This window comes from Eulemur rufifrons, chromosome 4 (assembly GCF_041146395.1).
Source record: "Eulemur rufifrons isolate Redbay chromosome 4, OSU_ERuf_1, whole genome shotgun sequence".
NCBI classification, from domain to species: Eukaryota; Metazoa; Chordata; class Mammalia; order Primates; family Lemuridae; genus Eulemur; species Eulemur rufifrons.
In genome coordinates, this window is record NC_090986.1 from 20,159,442 (window position 1) to 20,178,975 (window position 19,534).

Genomic DNA, 19,534 nt, shown 5'->3' on the forward strand with positions numbered 1-19,534 from the left:
CTTTTCTTTACGTGTAAAATTTTTCATAATAAAAGGGTGGGGGAAAATAGTGATACTAAGAGAAAAAAAGTATTTTAGGTTTTGATTAAGCTTGAGTGTTTCATTCTTTTATGGAAATCTCAGCCATGCTTTTGTAACCAAACTTGCTGGTACCACTTGAGTTCTCAATAGTAGTCATTTGATGCATGAATATAAAGCAGTTGTTTCCAAGGAAAGCATTTTATTTCAGTGGTTTTCCTAGATTTAAATTCACTTTATTTTTCTAAGATCTCATCATGGGCTGGGTGTTGTGTTAGCCATTTCTACATGCCTAACTTACGTCACTTTATTCTTAGCATAGCCCTGAGAATTAGGTCAGATTCTATATCGAAGGATCAGCATGAGTAACTGTCAAAATGAGGGCTCAAACCCATGTCTTATGGGCTCCAGCACCTTCCCCCAACACCCAGCCCTTGTCTTGCCCTGTGGGTTAGCTCAGCACATAGCTTCAGGGGCTTGTTTTCAGTGTCTGTGAGAGAGGAAGGCATGAAAACACAAAGGTGGAACTGAGGAAGACCAGGAGAGAGAGGAGAGGACACCTAGATGTCTCACTAGAATGTACCTTTTGATTGAATGACGTAATTGAAAGACATGTTCCCGAGTAGAGAAAAGCTGACATTTTCTCTGTTGGGAATAAAAATGAAGAGCTGAAAGGAAACATAATTTGCTTCTTTTCTTTCTCTCATATAGAATGAAGACAGAAGAGATTTATAGTATTTCTAAAATATCCCAAATATCCTTGATGGTATAATTATATCATACTTAGGTATAAGTGACTAGATCAAGGAGCAAGAAGAGTGTCACTGCTTTTGGTACAAGGCAGAGGTGACAGCAGGCTCTCCTGGAAAATTGACCAGCTCCAATTGTACTCATAATGGAAAATTTCAGGAGTCTACTGCAGTTAGCAGTAACACTTTTAACCTCTTTTGAGTTTTGTTTTTTTTTAAATAATATACCTAGGAATCAATTTAACCAAAGATGTGAACCATCTATACAAGGAAAACTACAAAACACTGATGAAGGAAATTGAAGAGGACACAAGAAAATGAAAGGATATTCCATGCTCATGGATTGAAGGAATTAATATTGCTAAAGCAATTTACAGATTCAGTGCTATCCCTATCAAAATACCATGACGTTCTTGACAGAAATAGAAAAAACAATCCTAGAGTATATATGGAACCACAGAAGACCCAAAATAGCCAAAGTAATCCTAATTAAAAAGAACAAAGCTGGTGGCATTACACTACCTGATTTCAAAATATACTACAAAGCTATAGTAACCAAATCAGCTTGGTACTGGCATAAAAACAGATGCATAGACCAATGGAACAGAATGGAGGACCCAGATATAAATCCATGCATTTAAAGCCAACTCATTTTTGGCAAGGGAGCCAAGAACATACAATGGGAAAAGCACAGTCTCTTCAATAAATGGTGCTGGGAAAACTGGATAACCATATGCAGTAGAGTTAAACTAGACCCTTACCTCTGACCCTATACAAAAGTCACATCAAAGTGGATTAAAGGAATTAAATCTAAGACCTGAAACTATGGAAATACTAGAAGAAAATGTTGGGGAAACACTCCAGGACATTGGTCTGGGCAAAGATTTTTTGTATAAGACCTCAAAAGCACAGGCAGCCAAAGCAAAAATTGACAAATGGGACTACACCAAGCTAAAAAGCTTCTGCACAGCAGAGGAAACAATCAACAAAGTGAAGAGACAGCTCATGGGGGAGAAAATATTTGTCATCTATCCATCTGATAAGGGATTAATAACCAGAATTTAAGGAGCTCAAACAATAGCATAAAAACAAATGATTCAATTAAAAATGGTCAAAAGATCTGAATAGACATTTCTCAAAAGAAGACATACAAATGGCCCAAAAGAATAAGAGAAAATGCTCACCATCACTAATCATCAGAGAAATGCAAATCAAAACCACAATGAGATATTATCTCACCCTTATTAGAATGGCTTTTATCAAAAAGGGATAACAGATGCTGATGAGGATGTAGAGAAAGGGGAACCCTCTTACATTGTTGGTGACAAGGTTAATTAGTACAGCCACTATGAAGAGCAGTATGGAGCCTCCTCGGAAAACTAAAAATAGAACTACCATATGATCCACTGCTGGGTACATATCCAAAAGAAAGGAAATCAGTATATTGAAGAGATAGCTGCACTCCCATGTTCATTCCAACACTGTTGACATTAGGCAAAATATGGAATCAACTTAAGTGTCCATCAATGGATGAATGTATAAAGAAAATGTATGTGTGTATATACACACACAATGGAATATTATTCATCCAGACAAAAGAATTCTGTCATTTGCAGCAACATGGATGAAACTAGAGATAATTATATGAAGTGAAAAAGCCAAGCATAGAAAGACAAATATTGCATGTTCTCATTCATATGTGGGAGCTGAAAAAGTAGATCTCATGAAGATAGAGTAGATTGGTGGTTATAAGAGGCTGGGAAAGGTGGGAGGGAGGGGGGAATGAAGAGGACTTGATTAATGGGTACAAATGTATATAAATATATAAATGTATATAATACATTTGTATATATATTTAATACTTAATTAGTGTTAATATTTAATACTAAGTATATTTAATACTTAGAAAAAGGCCGGGCGCGGTGGCTCACGCCTGTAATCCTAGCACTCTGGGAGGCCGAGGCGGGTGGATCGCTCAAGGTCAGGAGTTCGAGGCCAGCCTGAGCAAGAGCGAGACCCCGTCTCTACTAAAAATAGAAAAAAACTATATGGACAACTAAAAATATATATATAGAAAAATTAGCCGGGCATAGTGGCGCATGCCTGTAGTCCCAGCTACTTGGGAGGCTGAGGCAGGAGGATCGCTTGAGCCCAGGAGTTTGAGGTTGCTGTGAGCTAGGCTGACGCCACGGCACTCACTCTAGCCTGGGCAACAAAGTGAGACTCTGTCTCAAAAAAAAAAAAAAAAAATACTTAGAAAAAATAAGACCTGGTGTTCAGTAGATCAGTAGGGTGACTAGTTAACACTAATCAGTTGTACATTTCAGAATAACTAGAAGAGAATAATTAGAATGTTTCTAGCATAAAGAAAAGATAGATATTTAAGGTGATGGATATCCCAGTTACCCTGATGTGATTATATGAATGTATCAGATTATTACATGTACCTCTAAAATATGTACATATAATATGTATCAATAAAAATAAAAAAACCAAATGTCTTTATGGATATGAATCTCATGCACTCGGGAGCTAACTGGTCAATTTGATAGAAAACATACTTCTCTCTTTGTTTACACTGCTGGGTAACCATTTTCTGAAAGGTATTCTGTAGAAGTTGCTGGTGAGAAACTTGGTTCAGTCTCATTTAAGAGCCAATTGACAAGCCCCCTGCCAATGAATCCCACTTTTTTCCAGTGTCCTTTGATCACTTCTTCAGACAGATGTTTTGAAAATATATGTTAGGTAGAACTAAATTTCAGAGTTTCTGGATTTTGTCTTCATTCTTATGTAAAAGAAGTGAATTCTCTTGCTTTTCACCCTTGTGGTTTTTTAAGTCCTAGGAATGGTCATTCTGAAAGTGGGTTCCTCTTTCCCTCCAGACAAGGCACCTCTGTCGAAGAGTCTTCTGCTGGTTCCCAGTGCCCTGTCCCTACTGCTGGCCCTCCTCCTGCCTCACTGTCAGAAGTTCTTTGTATATGACCTTCACGCGGTCAAGCACGACTTCCAGGTGAGCTCTGCAGCATTGGCCTCTGGGAAGAGAGAAGGCAGGTTTTTTTCTAGATTTGCCTTTTCTTCCTGCTGTTACTCCTAAATTTGTAAGAAATACTATTTATTAATATTCTGTTAATAAGTAGATTTTCTATTTGTGTTTATTGATATTTTCAGCAAAGCAGATTTATAATGAAATAATTGCAGTATTGCCTTTTATTGGGCACATCTGTTTTCAATTTCACTTTTTACTCATGAAAATGCAATTTATAACTTCAAGGGAATTAAAAAAGACCATTAAATCTTTTTTTTATGCTCAGTATGCATACTTAGCTTTTCCAAAAACTTGTCTTAGTTTGAACATTTGATTAGAGGATATAAGTTCTTTCAGCTGTAACAGGTTGTAAATATATGATCACTTCTATGGTGGTTAAACCAAGTAGGAAACTTCTCTTGAGTTTTTGCTATGGGAAAGGGCAGAACTCTGTGGCTTTCAAGGTTTCTGGACTGATGTCATTGAAAATGCTCATGCTGGGGTCTTGTCTCTGAGTTGGAGTGTTAGTGCAAATTCTGCCACCCTTTCTTTGCTGAACACTTGACTAGCCATTTTAAGCTTAATAATTGATTTCTTGAACACTGACACCTTCTCTTGATACTGATGTAATTAACCCATTGCTCAGATTGGCTTCACCAAGTTCCTGTGAAGGGCTTTCAGTTTTTTATCCATATTACTGCTTTCTATCAGAATATAGTATAGCTTCTGTATTATTTCACTTGCTATAATGTAATTGTTGTTTATTCTTTTATCGGGTCTTTACGTCCTTGAGCACAGTTATAACACATAAATTATTTAAAACTATAGCTATCAGTTTTGTCATTAACTGAAAAAAAACAAAAACCAAAAAACAAATGGGGTTCCATAAATGCAATTTGTTATATTTTAATAATCATAAAGTCTTAATTTTCTTAATCCCCACATTTTCCTAGTGGCTGTCAGGGCTTGTCCCTGAGTGTTTTCATTTTAATAGTAAATGTGGGATAAAGAACTTGGGGCTGCCTTTCATTGTTTTTGAATCTGCTGTTCTGCAAAAATGATAGTCATCATCATCTTACACTTGTAAAGTACTTGACAGTTTCCTAGGTGTTCTCATGTATACTTTATTATTTCATCATATTGATGGTAGTAAATGCAACCTAAAGTTTTAGTGTGACTCTGGTTCAGAGTCATGGAATTTCTGAGGGAGAAAAGAGAGTTAGTTTGGAGATGCCACCTTTGAGACACAAGTGTGCCTATGTTGATCATTCCTAACTAATGATGGTGCTGCTTCTCCTTGAACCAAGCTGTGGCCTCAACACAGGCTTGCAGGCAGCCACCCCAGTTCAGCTAGGTTGGCAGGGGAAATGAACTCCAGTGGCCATGCCTGAACCAGTCCAGTGCCCTCATATTTTGGAGTACACTCATGACAAAGACACTGCTTGATGTCTTGCTTGAAGTAGAGACAGTTGAGTACAGTCATTTTTCTCACTTATTATTGCTGTTGACAAGAGCACAAGTTATATCACTTTAGACAAATAAAATACTTTCTCTGTGCCTCTTTTTTCTTGTCTTAAGTTAGGGTTAATATTACCAGTGTTCACAGCAGCATTATTCACAATAGCCAAAAGGTGGAAACAACCCAAATGTCTATCAACAGATAAATAGATAAACAGAATGTGGTATATATACCCCATGGAATATTATTCAGCCATAAAAGAGAATGAGATTGCTACATGCATGAATCTTGAAAACATTATGCAAAGTGAATAAGCCAGACACATAGACAAATATTATGTGATTCCACTTATATGATGTATCTAGAATAAGCAAATTCAGAGACATAAAGTAGAATAGTGCTTACTGGGGACTGAGTGGGGAGGAAATGGGGAGCTTGTGTTTAATGGGTACAAAGTTTCTGTCTAGGATAATGAAAAAGTTCTGGAAATGGATAGTGGTGATGGCTGTACAACATTGCCAGTGTTCTTAATACCTCTGAATTGTACACTTAAAATAGTAAAATAGTAAATTTTATCTTATGTCTATTTTACCACACAAAAATACATAGAAAAAATAGGATTAATATGTTTTACCTATCCCATAAGGTAATTGTGAAGGGGAAGGAAAATCAGAATGTTTTGCAAATATCATTAAGATTATCTTTAAAAATCTGAAAAATGTTTAAGACTCAAAATAGACCTTTGAGTAGCTCTTTATTCTTTGTATGTTTCCATATATGTTTTTCACCCCACCAAACATTGGGTGAAATAATGATTTAATATAAACTGACAGTTAATAATGATTTAAATTAACTAATATTTCAAACCTAGACATATGTAGCAGTAATTGCCATAAATTACCTTGTACGTAGTTTGCCATGAAGTAGGTTGATCATTAAAATTAAGCTCAGAAATATATATTTTTGAGTTTATACATAAGTTGTTTTTCAGTTACAACTGTTTTATTCAGTAGAATAAAAATGAACATTTGTTAGATTTTCATTCCAGCTTATGTGTGTAATTTTTTATGTCACTAAAAATAGTCCTCAAATTTTTTACAAGAAGTTTTCTGTTATTTTAATGAGAATGTATTTTCTTATAATAAGCAAAACTATTTTAAGTACCCTTTATGCTATTGTTGGAAGGACTTTTTAGTGTCAGAAAGTTGAGCTAATATCTTAGTGAACACACATTTTAATTTTCCTTTTGTATGTGCATTATGCGTTTGCTTAGAGTATTAAAAATAGGCAGTATAAAGTGAACATAATAAATTTACTAACGAAGAGACCTGAACAAATATTACTCTTATTTATTGTTCTTTTTTAAATCCCCATCTAGATTTGGAGGTTGATATGTGGAAGAGTAATTTGCCTTGATTTAAAAGATACTTTCTGCAGTAGTCTGCTTATTTATAATTTTAGGATATTTGAAAGAAGATATGGAAGCAGAAAATTTGCAGTAAGTCTTTTTTGTATCCTGCCTTTGCTACTTAGGTTATAGAAAAAAATTTGTTAATTAAGTTTAGGTTTTCTTTTGTTAAACATGGTGTTATTACTTATAATTATCTTTTTAATTACATGATCCTTTATCTGATTTGAAGCATGAATATTAACCAAAGAAAAAATTTTAATTTAAGCCATTAGCATAATAAAATAATAATAATGACAATAGATAATATTAGGTGTGACTAGATAATAAAAATTTTAATTAGGACTTTGACTTTAATAAAATTATAATCACTTATTTTGCTTAGTTGTTTGTGTATTGTTAAAAATATATCTTGCTATAAATATCATTTCTTCAACATTCTTAGAAATTATGGAAGTTAAATGCATTTGAACAATAGGGGTTTACTTCTTAATTTTGAAAAGTCTGTTTCAATAGAAACAAATAACTTTTAAAATATGTATATACCTGAGCTGGTTCTAACTGAGTAGATGTTAGTTTATTTTTAGGAGACTCATCTCTATAATTTTTTTTCCTGTTTTGTTTTTTAGTCCTTTTTGCTGGGTTCCTGGGTTTTGTCAGCCTTGTTTGACTTTATCCTTGTTGAAGTGATGCAGTATTCATTCAGTATCACTGCAGCCAGTAATTTGCCTTCTGGATTGTAAGTAACTGTTAAAGATTGACTTAACTTAGAAATATTTAAATCCAATTTAAAGTGTTTTTATGCACAAAAGTCAGTAAGACTATGTTAAACTTTTATATATAGTCAAATTGATTTTATATGTAAAAAAATCCAATGTATGCCTATATTTTCCTTATGTTCTTAAAACAGAATCAAGTTTTTTTTAGCTTTGAAATTCCATGTTTTAGAGAATTTCTAATAAAGTTTTCTATTCTGCCTTTGAAGCTAGAATTAGTTTTAAATGTTTTTGTAATGAAATTTGTACAATTTTATGATCTAATTAAATAGAAAACTACAAATGTAATTAGATTAGGAAACAAATTTATTTAAAGTTAAGCTTCTGAGAAATGAGGTTTTTTTCTTTTAAAGGTGATACTGCTTATATACTTCCACCAAACATAAAACACAGTCAGTGTATAGGTGGTAACTTTGTAGACAACCTGCAATGGCCAGCCTCATTCAGGGTGTTCATAGTTTCATATTGTGGTGTTGATCTTTTTTTTAAAAAAAAAAAAAAAAAAAAACACCTACTTATTAGTGTATGAAATAACTAGTATCTAGGAACAGATTTGTTAGCATACATAAATGACCTTAAAAGCATCTCTCAATTAAGTATCTGGGACTATATTTGGGAGATGAGATAGTGTGAAATATAGATACTGGATATTTAAAATTCTGTGTGGGCTAACTTCTAGTCTTGTTTTAATTTTAAATATGTGTTCTTGAGAATGATTAGGCTATTGTATGTATCTTTATTCAAATTCACTTTGGATCTCTATTTAAAAAATATAATTGGTGTTCTAATAGCTTTCACACTTACATTGTTCATGTTTATAGTGTAGCTGCCCTTTGTGAGATTTACTATATTATAGTTGGCATGAATATCCATGAATATCAACCTTTAGCAGTTTTAATAATGTATGATTTTGAATAATATTTGAATGGAGACAGGTAAAGTTCTGTGTCATAACGATAATGCAGTTTTTGTTGAGTGTCACCGGTGGTAACTGTAATTACACTGAGAAGTTTAAGTGGACTATTTTATTATTGTGGAAAATACATAGTGTAGCCATCAGGTATGATTCCATGTTGATTGAGAAAAGAAGCAGTGTTGCTTCTCATCCAGGCCAGTGCTTTCTGGTTCTCTGTAAGGCTTACTGAGTTATGGAAGGTATGTGTGGGTCATGTGTGTTTGTGTTTGAATAAATTTTGGGGATGGACGGTAACATAACTTTAATTCTTATTTACATTGTCCTCTCATCTGATGATAATTCTGATGTACATAGAATTGAATGACAGCAGAATCTTTATTTATTTCATTATGGAATCCTATTACCTGGTATATAAAAAGAAAATTGATTCAATTTTGAAGTTGATGGGAGTATTTTTACTTATTCATAAGAGAGGGAAGTCATTTAACTATTTAAATCTCAGTTTGTAGTGAGAGTTGCAAACTTGAATAAATTCAAAAGTTATAGTATCTCCTTTGAAAGATAATATGAATGTTAATTCAGACATCTCCTGAATAAGAATATATTTCTCTTCCTTAAGTCACAGAACATTGTAGTATGCAGTATGACTTTTTAAAATCTTGATGCTTTCTCAAACATGACTTCTTGGAACATAAATCTTCAACAAATAAACTTTGTATTTTGTAAATGTATACTTTATTGATGATAGCAAAGCTTCAAAAACTGAAGAAAGAGAAGAAACTAATCTCTCTTTTTTGTGGGGGGGGTTGATACAAATTTTTATTTTTTTTAATTTCAAAGTATACAGGGTTACAAATGTTTTTGGTTACCTGAATCACTTTTGTAATGCTTGAATCAGAGTTAAAAGTGTGCCTGTCACCCAGATAATGTACATTATACCCATTAGGTAATTTTTTGCTGTCATCCCCACTCCACACCTCACCCCTGCTTGATTTCCGTTAAGTTTTACTTTGCTGTGTGCATATGTGTACTCATCAGTTAGTTACAATTTAATAGTGATTATATGTGGTGTTCGTTTTTCCATTCTTTAGATACTTCACTTAGGATAATGATCTCCAGTTCTGTCCAAGTTGTTGCAAAAGGCATTAAGTTATCCTTCTTCATGGCTAAGTAGTACTCCATGGTATACATATACCACATTTTGTTAATCCATTCATGAATTGATGGGCATTTGGGTTGATTCCACATCTTTGCAATTGTGAATTGTGCTGCATTAAATGTTCAAATGCAAGTGTCTTTTTGATAAAACCATTTCTTTTCCTTTGGGTAAATACCCAGCGTGGGATTGCTGGATCAACTGGTTGGTTGACTTTTAATTCTTTGAGGAATCTCCATACTGTTTTCCATAGAGGTTGTACTAATTTGCAGTCCCACCAACAGTGTATAAGCATTCCTCTTCTCTCTGCATCCGTGCCAGCATCTATTGTTTTTGGACTTTTTAATAAAAGCCATTCTGACTGCGGTAAGGTGATATCTCACTGTAGCTTTAATTAGCATGTCCCTGATGATTAGTGGCATTGAGCATTTTTTCATATGTTTATTGGCCACTTCCCTATCTTCTTTTGAGAAGCTTCTGTTCATGTCTTTTGCCCACTTTTTAATGGGGTTGTTTGATTTGTTGCTTGCTCATTTGCTTGAGTTCTTTGTAGATTCTGGTTATTAGTCCTTTATAGGATGTATAGCTTGTAAATATTTTCTCCCATTCTGTAGGTAGATTAAGGGTATCCAAATCTGGAAAAAAAAAGGTCAAACTATCGCTTTTTGCAGACAATATGCTCTTATATCTAGAAAACCCCAAAGATTCCACTAAGAGACTCCTGGAGTTGATAAATAAATTTGGCAAAGTCTCAGGCCACAAAATCAGTGTACACAAATCAATAGCATTCCTGTACACTAATGACCGTCAAGCTCAGAGTCAAATCAGACACTCAGTATCATTCAGAATTGCTACTAAAGGAAATAAAATACCTAGCAATATACTTAACCAGGGAGGTGAAAGATCTCTACAAAGAGCTACGAAACACTGAGGAAAGAAATTGCAGATGATGCAAATAAATGGAAAGAAATATCAATGCTCATAGATCAGTAGAATCAACATAAAATTTTCATACTGTCCAAAGTGATTTATAGATTCAGTGCAATTCCCATCAAAATACCAATGTCATATTTCACAGATCTAGAAAAAATAATTCTACGCTTCATTTGGAACAAGAAAAGAGCCCAAATAACCAAAGCAATCTTAAGCAAAAAGAACAAATCTGGAGGCATCACATTACAAGACCTCAAGCTATACTACAAGGCTGTAGTAACCCAAACAGCATGATATTGGCACAAAAATAGAGACATAAACCAGTGGAACAAAACAGAAAACCCAGATATAAAACCATCTACATACAGCAACTGATCTTTGACAAAGCACAGTATATACTGGGGAAAAGAATCCCTATTCAATAAATGGTGCTGGGAAAATTGGATAGCCACATAGAAGAATGAAACAGGATCCATACCTCTCACCACTCACAAAAAATAAATCAAGATGGTTAAAGGACTTAAATGTAAGTCATGAAACCATAAGAATTCTAAAAGAAAATATTGGAAAAACTCTTCTAGATATCAGCCTAGGCAAAGAATTTATGAGGAAGACTCCAGTGGCAATCACAGCAACAACAAAAATAAATAGCTGGGACTTGATTAAAAAGCTTCTGCACAGCCAAGGAAATAATCAACATAAAAAATAGAAATTTCTCTCTTTTTTAAATCAGTGTGCTTTACAACTAGCAATGTTTTTGGCTATTTTTGTTGTTTTTCAGAGTCTCGCTCTTTTGCCAGAGCTGGAGTGCAGTGGTGTGTCATACCTCACTGCAACCTCAAACTCCAGGGCTCAAGCGATCCTCCTGGCTCACACTCCTGCGTAGCTGGAACTACAGCTGCGCACCTCCATGCCTGGCTAAGTTTTTTTTTTTTTTTTTTTTTTTTTTTTTTCCCATAGAGATGGGTTCTTGCTATTGCCCAGGCCAGTCTCAAACTCCTTGACTCAAATGATCCTCCCCACCTCAGCCTCCTAAAGTGCTAGGATTACAGGTGTGAATCACCACGCCCAGCCACATTGTTTTTAATAGAACATCTTGTTATCTTTCTCTTTCCCATCAATGCCAAATTTATCTGTACTCTCTGCAGTTCTTCACTTCCCATTTAATTCTCTCTCTCTATCTCTTTTTTAACCCCACCACTATTGAGACTTCTCTTGTAAAGATCACCAGGAACTACCTAATTTCTACACTGGTCATCCTGTTTAACCTTTCAGTAGCATATTAAATGGTTTTAACCTCCTGTTATTTCATGAAACAACCTGCTCTTGAGTCTCAGCATGGTTTTAACCTCTTCTTATTTCATGAAACAGCCTGCTGTTGAGTCTCAGCATATTGTTTTCTCCTGGTCCTTTTTGACCTTAGTTACTATGTGCAGCCCTTTTCTCAAGTTTACTCCAAGTGGTTTCTTTGGGCTGTCATGACCTCAACCACAGTGAACATATGTTGGTTCTCAGCTGTCTGTTTGCTATCCATACTACTCTCTCCTGATCTTTCTAGAGTCTTATTTCTTAATGATTTCTAGACTCAAAAGAAAATTCCTCATGTTTGGAAGCTCTCATCTTCTCTGTTCTCCTCTCTCCCTACTCTCTTCCCTTCCTCCTTCTGTACTCCTCATTTTAGTTAATGGCATTTCCATCTATTCAGTCATCTAAGCTCGAAATCTTTCGCTTTTCTTGTCAATGGGGTAGGGCACTGGGTCTTATTAACTTGAAGTCCTAAATAACTCATTCATTCATCCTTTCTTCTTTACTTCTGCTGTCATTATCACAATCTAAACTAATCTTTGCTTGCCTAGTTTTTTTTACAATAATTCTCTTAAGTAGGCTGCCTATCAATTTCAAAGCATTCCATACAATCTGTTAGAAATTATCTTTCTAAATACAGGCTTGACCATGCCAGTTCTCCTTCTAAAAACCTTTAAATTCTCATTTCCATCAGAATAAAGGTCAGACTCTTTCTCCAAGATGCCATCAAGGCAGTCTGAAATAGTGGGAATGGCATGTTCTTTGTCATCAGACTGACCAGATTTGAGATTCCAGCTCTGCTACTCAGTAGTTATATGAAATCTTGAGCAAGTTATTTCTCTCAAGTTCTGTTTCCTAAGCTCCTAGCAGTGAGCACATACCCCTTCTATGTGTTACTTTTCTTCTTTCCCTTTATTGTCTGTCTGTCTGTCTATAAATGATCTGGAGTCTCACTATGTTGCTCAGGCTGGCCTTGAACTCCTTGGCTTCAACAGTCCTCCTACCTCAGCCTCCCAAGTAGCCGGCATTACAGGCACCACCACCGCACCTGGCTCTTTTTTCTCTTCAAAGCCCTTGTCATCTGACCACCACCCATCAGTCATTCACCTTTCTTAACATGCTACGTATTTGTATTCTCATGCCTACTTGGCTTGCTTTCTGCTCCCTCTTGCCCTTTGGCCCTTCTAGGTGTACTATAACAAATTTATTAATATCTCTATTAATATTTATTATTAATACATTGCATGGTCATTATCTGTGCCTTCTATGTCACCTGCTAGCTCTTTCAGGGAGAATGAAATTTTACTTTATTTACTTGTTGCCTTACCCTCAATGTTGAAGGACCAATCTTGGTTTACTGTGTAGCCTCAATCAGACTGTAAGGGAAGGCCACTGAACCATAGATCTATTCATCTGTTTTTCTAGTGCTTTGCATAGAAATTGTACTGACATATGATAGATGCTCATGAGTATCATTTACATTCAGAAAATGTAACCATCAGATTTTGAAAGTTAAAGATAGCTCTGTTATTAAAAGTTATATGTATTAGGCATTTCTAGTAACACATGCCTGTCACACATCTATCCTTATAAACATATTTTTAATTGTTAGTATTTATGTGTAGATTTCACATTGTCCTCCAGAATACAATGAGATTTTGAATTTTTACATATCATGTTAAAATGTATTTGATTATAATGCTAAATTACTTTTTAAGTTAACTTTTTAATTATCTACAATTAAATTATAATTTAGATTATCTACAGTTTTATTGTGAGAACCATGACCTAATTTTACTTTGTTGATTTTGTGTCAAGTCTTTTGTTGTGCTCTTAGACTAAACTCTTCTTGTCAAGAAAAGCTATTGTAGAGAACTTACCATCTAATAAATTTAAGAGTAGATTCATCTGTACAGTTGAGAGTAGGCTCTGACTGTATCTACGTGTACTGTAAGCCTATGTATTAAATACAGAGCTTATTTCTCTTGTTTTAGAAATAGTTATTTGTTAAAGATATTCATTAAAGTATCTTACCCAAATATTGAAACTAAAAAGTTTAAGTGTTTTTCTCTATGTTGAGAAACTGCATCTCAGTAGCACCTTGACTCCTTTACCTGACGTAGTTCTGAGAATGTTTACATTCTGTTAACATGTTTGTTTTTTATTATTGACAAATTGATGTTTGACATAAAAGGAGAACTGAATTTGGTTTCTGGTTCTGGTTCTTCAGCGGAGCAAGTCACATACCTGTTTAGACCTCAGTTTCTCTATATTTTAAACAGAAGAATTGGACTAGAAGATCATCTAAGGGATCTTCTATTTTATGATTAGACTCCATTGTGTTTTTTACTTTTTTCTCTTTTAAAATAATATGAATTTATGTATGTTAATTCTAGAAATCCATTTATAACCAATACATATATTTGGTTCTAAGTCCCATTAGGAGATGATCATGTTGAGAGTAATAAAGGTGATTTAGCAGAGAGGAAGTTATAGTAGAATCATTTATTTTACTTCCATAATATTAAGAATAATAGGGGATTTATACATTATAATTCAGTTCCTTTTCTTTTAGGTGAAGAAGTTACTTGATTTGTTACTCTATTAGGAGAAATTAAATGGCAAGTCTACGATAAGAATTCAAAGTCCCTGACCAGTGCTATTTACAAGTATACTATAAAAATATGGCCTGGAAAAAAATCAGTTAACCTCTTTTGTAAAGGGATATTTAATCACATAAGAGGAGAAAACTATTTGTATTGGAGAATGGTATTTCACCGTATAGTAGAAACCTCATGTAATAGAAATGAACTTGGATTATTGCGTAAAAATAGGATCTCAGGTTAGGGTTCCATCATTAGTCTTAAGTAGAGCTTGCTGCATAATAGGCTCTCAGTGTTTGTTGAATGACGTAGTCTATTTTCAAAAGAATGAATTCTGGGAGGGGAAGGCTGGTGGGGATGTCCTCTACTGGCCCCTTGGATTCTTGCTCCTATTTATTTTGTTTTGCAGCAAATAACAGTAATGAATTACACATAGTTTCTTATGCAGGAATCCTAGAAGTTTGGTATTTATAACATAAAATACTGGATTTAGAACTCGAATTCTAAGTGTAAATTAAACCTAAGGGAGTATCTAGATAGAAAATAATTTAATCAAAGTATTTTGTACAGTAACTGGACTTTTCCCTCCTTTGACCTAACATATGTGAGTCACTTACACATAGAATTAAATCCAAAAAGTTAAGTCAATTATCTATGAAACACTATGAAACACAAATTGGGTGTTTTTCTCCAAATAATTCACAAACATGTTTTACACCAGTTTAAAAATAAAAATAATGAATTTATTAGAATACTCAGAATATTATGTTACCACAATAAGATCCCGCAGAAGAGTTTGTAAAGTTTTTTTTTTTTTTCCAGGAGAAAACATACTTGATAATATCATACAGAATATCTACTCACCGTAGAGTAGTTAGTAAAGTGAATTTTAAAGAGACTGAAAGAAAAAAAAAAAACTTTCTATTATTCATAACATTTCACTATTTATGTTGCTTAGTGACCGTAAACTAGCAGATCGGAAACTCTTTCTGCGCACACTCCGAAGGTAATTGCGGTATAGCATGACGCTAATGACTCGAGCCTGAAATTGTTTTGAAACAATGTAGTAGAGAATCACATCCAGACATGTGCTGAGGTTCATGAGGAAGGTGGTAAAGGCTCCCCAGGGGTTATAACTATTCTCTCCCCCGGCCAGCATCAGGAAAACAAAACAGATGTGGAAAGGCATAAAGCAGATGAGCACCTGCACCAGGAGCGTGATGATGATCCTTATGGACTTCTCCTTGACTTTTGGTTTCAGTTTAGATGTCCTACCGTGAAGGAGACTGTGAATAATGACCAAGTAGCATCCAATCATAATGAACAAAGGAACCAAGAAAAAAAGTATCAGTCGAGTGAAGTTCAACACGTTAACAGCTTTCAGGTGGATGATGTCGGAAATCTTTAGGCAGGTGGCGGGGGAGGAGGCTTTATCTGGATCTTCATAGAGTAGTAGCAGAGGGATGGTGGTTGTCAAGGTCATTATCCAGACTCCCACACATGCCAGCACGGCTTTGCATGTGTTTTTAAGTTCTTTGGCATATTTTGGCTGTACAATGGCCATGTATCTGTCAGCACTAATAAAAGCAAGAAGCCATAGAGCAATACTTGGATAAAATACTGTGAGAGCCCCAAGAATCTGGCAGAAGTATTCTCCAAATGGCCATTCACCCTTTGCATAATAAAACATTCGAAAAGGCAAACTCATTATAAATATTAAGTCCAGTAATGCCACATTCATCATATAGATGGTTACAGTGGTTCTCTTCTTGGTGGTACAACTGAAAACCCATAATGCAGTGACATTAACAAATAATCCAATTATGAAGATACAGCTGTAAAAGACAAGGGCCGCAATTTTATATTCTTCTGGATGTGAGTTGTTAGAAGGCACAGGTTGATCTCGACTGTTTAGGGTGGTCATTTTATAGCTTGTCAGCAGGCAGCATGATACTTAGAAACTGTAAAAATAGTTTAAAAAAAAAAAGAATAAAACCCTTAGTTGAAAAATAAGTGCTAACATTCTTATGCTCAGTATGGCTGTCAGAGAGCATTTTATGTTGTAGACGCCATATATGTGTCTTAGTATTTATTAAGGAATACATTCCTTAGGGGTGATTACTAATTTGTACTAATCTATTAAAATGGTCTTGGGTGTCATAATGTACTGGCAAGGTCATTCATTTTCTCTCTCCCTGCTCACCTCCGTTCTTCCCCAAATAATAACTGTTTCTTTACGATTATTCCCTATAGTGTGAAATTGGGTAGCAATTGTTTCTGTAATAAACTTTCTTTCTTTGATTTGGACTAATTGGGGAAAGGCCATTCCAAATTGTGAATATTATAGAATTGTTTGCCACTTTTTATTATCTTCATTCTGTTTAAATATTTTGCAACCCACATTAATAATTTCAAATGGTGTATTTTTATTAATTAAATACAATTTTAATATACAATATATATAAATAGATATAGAAAACTAATAAAGGAACCATACACTGGTTCATTACTGAACATTCAAGTAATTCTCATTTGAGAGGGAGTAGGAACTTTTCCTTTTTTACAGCTGTTTCCCCACCACTGCCTAGTGAGCATGTAGTAGTAGTACTCAATCAATAAGTGTTTACTGAATCGACAGATAAGTAAAGGGAGGAACCTTTGCTGAGATGACCTATAGCAGCTCTTCTCTAGTTTGCCAATGAAGACTTGCGTGTTTGGCCATTAATCCTACTCTTTTAAAGTGGCAAACACTTCTTTGTAATATTATCTTATGTTCTCTTTAAACTGTCATCGGTCTACAAACAGCAGTGTTTTGTGCCATGGTCTGCAGATCAAGAACTTGACTCGTAGAACATAGATGGGCTATTTTTCTAAGGCACAGCTGGGAGCCCCTGACACTGCATCTTCCAAGTCTTGTTTACCAGTGTCCTGGAAGTTGATTCCAGCTGCTCTGCTGCAGTGCTACACAGAAAGCAACACTTGGAAAATAAGCTATTGCCAGTATAGTAACTTTCCTATGCTCACTCTACCTAGCTTCTGAAGCTTAAATGTTATTTAAATTTTAAAATTAAATTTAAAAAAAGAATATGTAAGACAAGTAGATATTAATAAGAAGTCATTCAGTAACTTGATGTGTATGTGTAAACTAACAAATTCCCATGACCAGCAAAATCTATCCATTCCAAATGGAAAGGAGATTAGTTGTGACTGTAAGTATCATTGACCCCAGTGTGAAACTTCTCTCACCCATGATGCAGTGCCAGTGACAGAAACTTTAAAAATAGACTCGCTGCAACATGATGGAACCCTGTGGCATCCCTTGAGATATGGAGGTAGATGAAAAGTTTCCTTCAAAAATGTCACTTCCCAGAGTGGGCTGTCTCACATTCAGCCCTGAATCTCTCTTTAGTGAGAACTGTGGGAGAGATCTGCAGTCTGGTCAGTGGCATTGTTGATGGTTAAGAATTAATTTGAGCAATTGCTGTGGACAAGCACAAGACAGAATTTTTGTTTTTCTCCTTCCTTCCTTCCTTCCTAAACTGGCTTTTCAAATATTTAGGTTAAATATGATTTTGGAGTAGAATTCTATATATTTAAAAATGTATATTACATTTTCTAAATATTGGTGTGAGTAGAAAGAATATTAATTTCTATCAAATGAGGAAGTACTGCATAGAAAAATTACATCTCTAGTTTCATACAAAGGAGAATAATTTTGGAGGCTTAAATCTTATTTTTAACCCTGAATGAATTTTTAAATAGTAGCAATTGTAATGTAAATAAAATTTTGTAGGTTTTTTTTCTCTTTTAATGCTACCTCAGGCTCCCTTCTCCCATCCTCATCCTCTAACTTTGTCACATAAGCTCTATACTTCCTTCACTGTGCTCAACTCTTTTTATGTAGCTTATTTGTCTCCAATACTTGTATTCATTTGCTTAAGTTTGAAAAAAATACAGTACAGTGATGCTTGTGTTTTAAAAGCATTACTGTTATAGGTTGTGCTCTGCAAACACAGAGTAATTTTTGGATAAATACTGAAAAGTGATTGGCTTTCAAGTCAGCTTTTTAAATGCTTTAGCGGTCCATGATTATCTGTACCTTTTCTTTCCTTAAAAACCACTAAGTATATTTCATGAAACAATGTAATTGAAACTACATGATGAAGACTCCTCAATATGCCTGTGATTTCTCCTATCACTGTTTTCCTTAAATTAAAAAAAATTACATTTACTACTTAATGAAAATAAATACAAAACCATATTAATAATGTGGAAAGGTGATTACATAATCTATTGCAAGGTCCTTCACCAACATAGTTTCAGTAATGTATTATTAAAACGATTTTGAAATTTAGTAAGTGTAAAGCATTACTTCTGATAACAATCTACGATGAAGTTAGTTAAATGCTACTTACCTCCTGTCCATCAAAAGGTTGTATTAGAGACGAACATTTTTCAGTATACCCAGTTTTGTAAAAAAGATATCTTTGAGTTGCTTCTGTGAAAATATCTCTTTCTGGAAACGGTGTGTTTAAGAGGTGCTATATTTCTTTTGTTTTCAGCTCTTCTGTTGTTTTAAAAGTTGTTTCAAATGGAACGCTTGGTATGGGAGTTGGTACTTGGTCGGCTGCAGTCAGTGCTTTGCTCTTTCAGGAAGTTCTGTCTGAAATAGACTTTTTTCACCTTATGACTTTACCCTGGATGTGGTTTTTCTCTTTCACAAATGATTTGTTTATGAAGTCATGCTTAGCATAAGCTCCCCTTGAGATGATGGCATGTGAGAATCATATAAAAGGGACAGTATTTTTTGATTTATTTACTTTGATGCTTAAAGTATGCATCTCTGGAAATAGAAGATGTGATATAGAATAGAATGGGATTTAAAGTCTAGCTTCTTTCCTTTCTAAGCTGTGTGACTTTGTCTAGTTAACCACTCTGATTTTGTTCCTACATAGTTTCTATATAGTTAAATAGAGATAATGCCATCTGATAGGATTGTGAGGACCCTAAACCAGAATAATCCCAAGTGCTTAACATAGTACCTGACACTCAGTAGGTACTCCTAAACGAAATATAACTCTTTGTGATCAAGTTCCTAAAATCATAGAATATCCATTTTTTACTATTTAAATATTTCTAAATGTTTAAAATTAGTATCCTCGATTATTTGCTTCTGCCTTGCCATA

General features: G+C 34.6%; 2 protein-coding genes across 2 annotated transcripts in view; one reads left to right on the forward strand and one right to left on the reverse strand.

The window, feature by feature from the left end:
• Nucleotides 1-19,534, forward strand: part of UBAC2 (UBA domain containing 2) — a 175,446-nt gene that overhangs the window by 26,555 nt on the left and 129,357 nt on the right. The window contains exons 2-4 of the mRNA XM_069467057.1: nucleotides 3,650-3,777; nucleotides 6,630-6,749; nucleotides 7,289-7,398. Of these exons, the coding sequence (XP_069323158.1) occupies nucleotides 3,650-3,777; nucleotides 6,630-6,749; nucleotides 7,289-7,398 (358 nt within the window). The remainder of the gene's footprint in view (nucleotides 1-3,649; nucleotides 3,778-6,629; nucleotides 6,750-7,288; nucleotides 7,399-19,534) is intronic.
• Nucleotides 15,162-18,992, reverse strand: GPR18 (G protein-coupled receptor 18). The gene is made up of 2 exons (XM_069467055.1): nucleotides 18,764-18,992; nucleotides 15,162-16,309 (listed from the first exon to the last, which is right to left on the reverse strand). Exon 2 carries the CDS (start codon nucleotides 16,270-16,272, stop codon nucleotides 15,277-15,279), a length of 996 nt encoding a protein of 331 aa, XP_069323156.1. The 5' UTR covers nucleotides 16,273-16,309; nucleotides 18,764-18,992; the 3' UTR covers nucleotides 15,162-15,276.

Excerpts from the sequence above, each read along its gene's own strand:
- GPR18 (XM_069467055.1), bottom strand. The coding sequence starts at position 16,272 with ATGACCACCCTAAACAGTCGAGATCAACCTGTGCCTTCTAACAACTCA.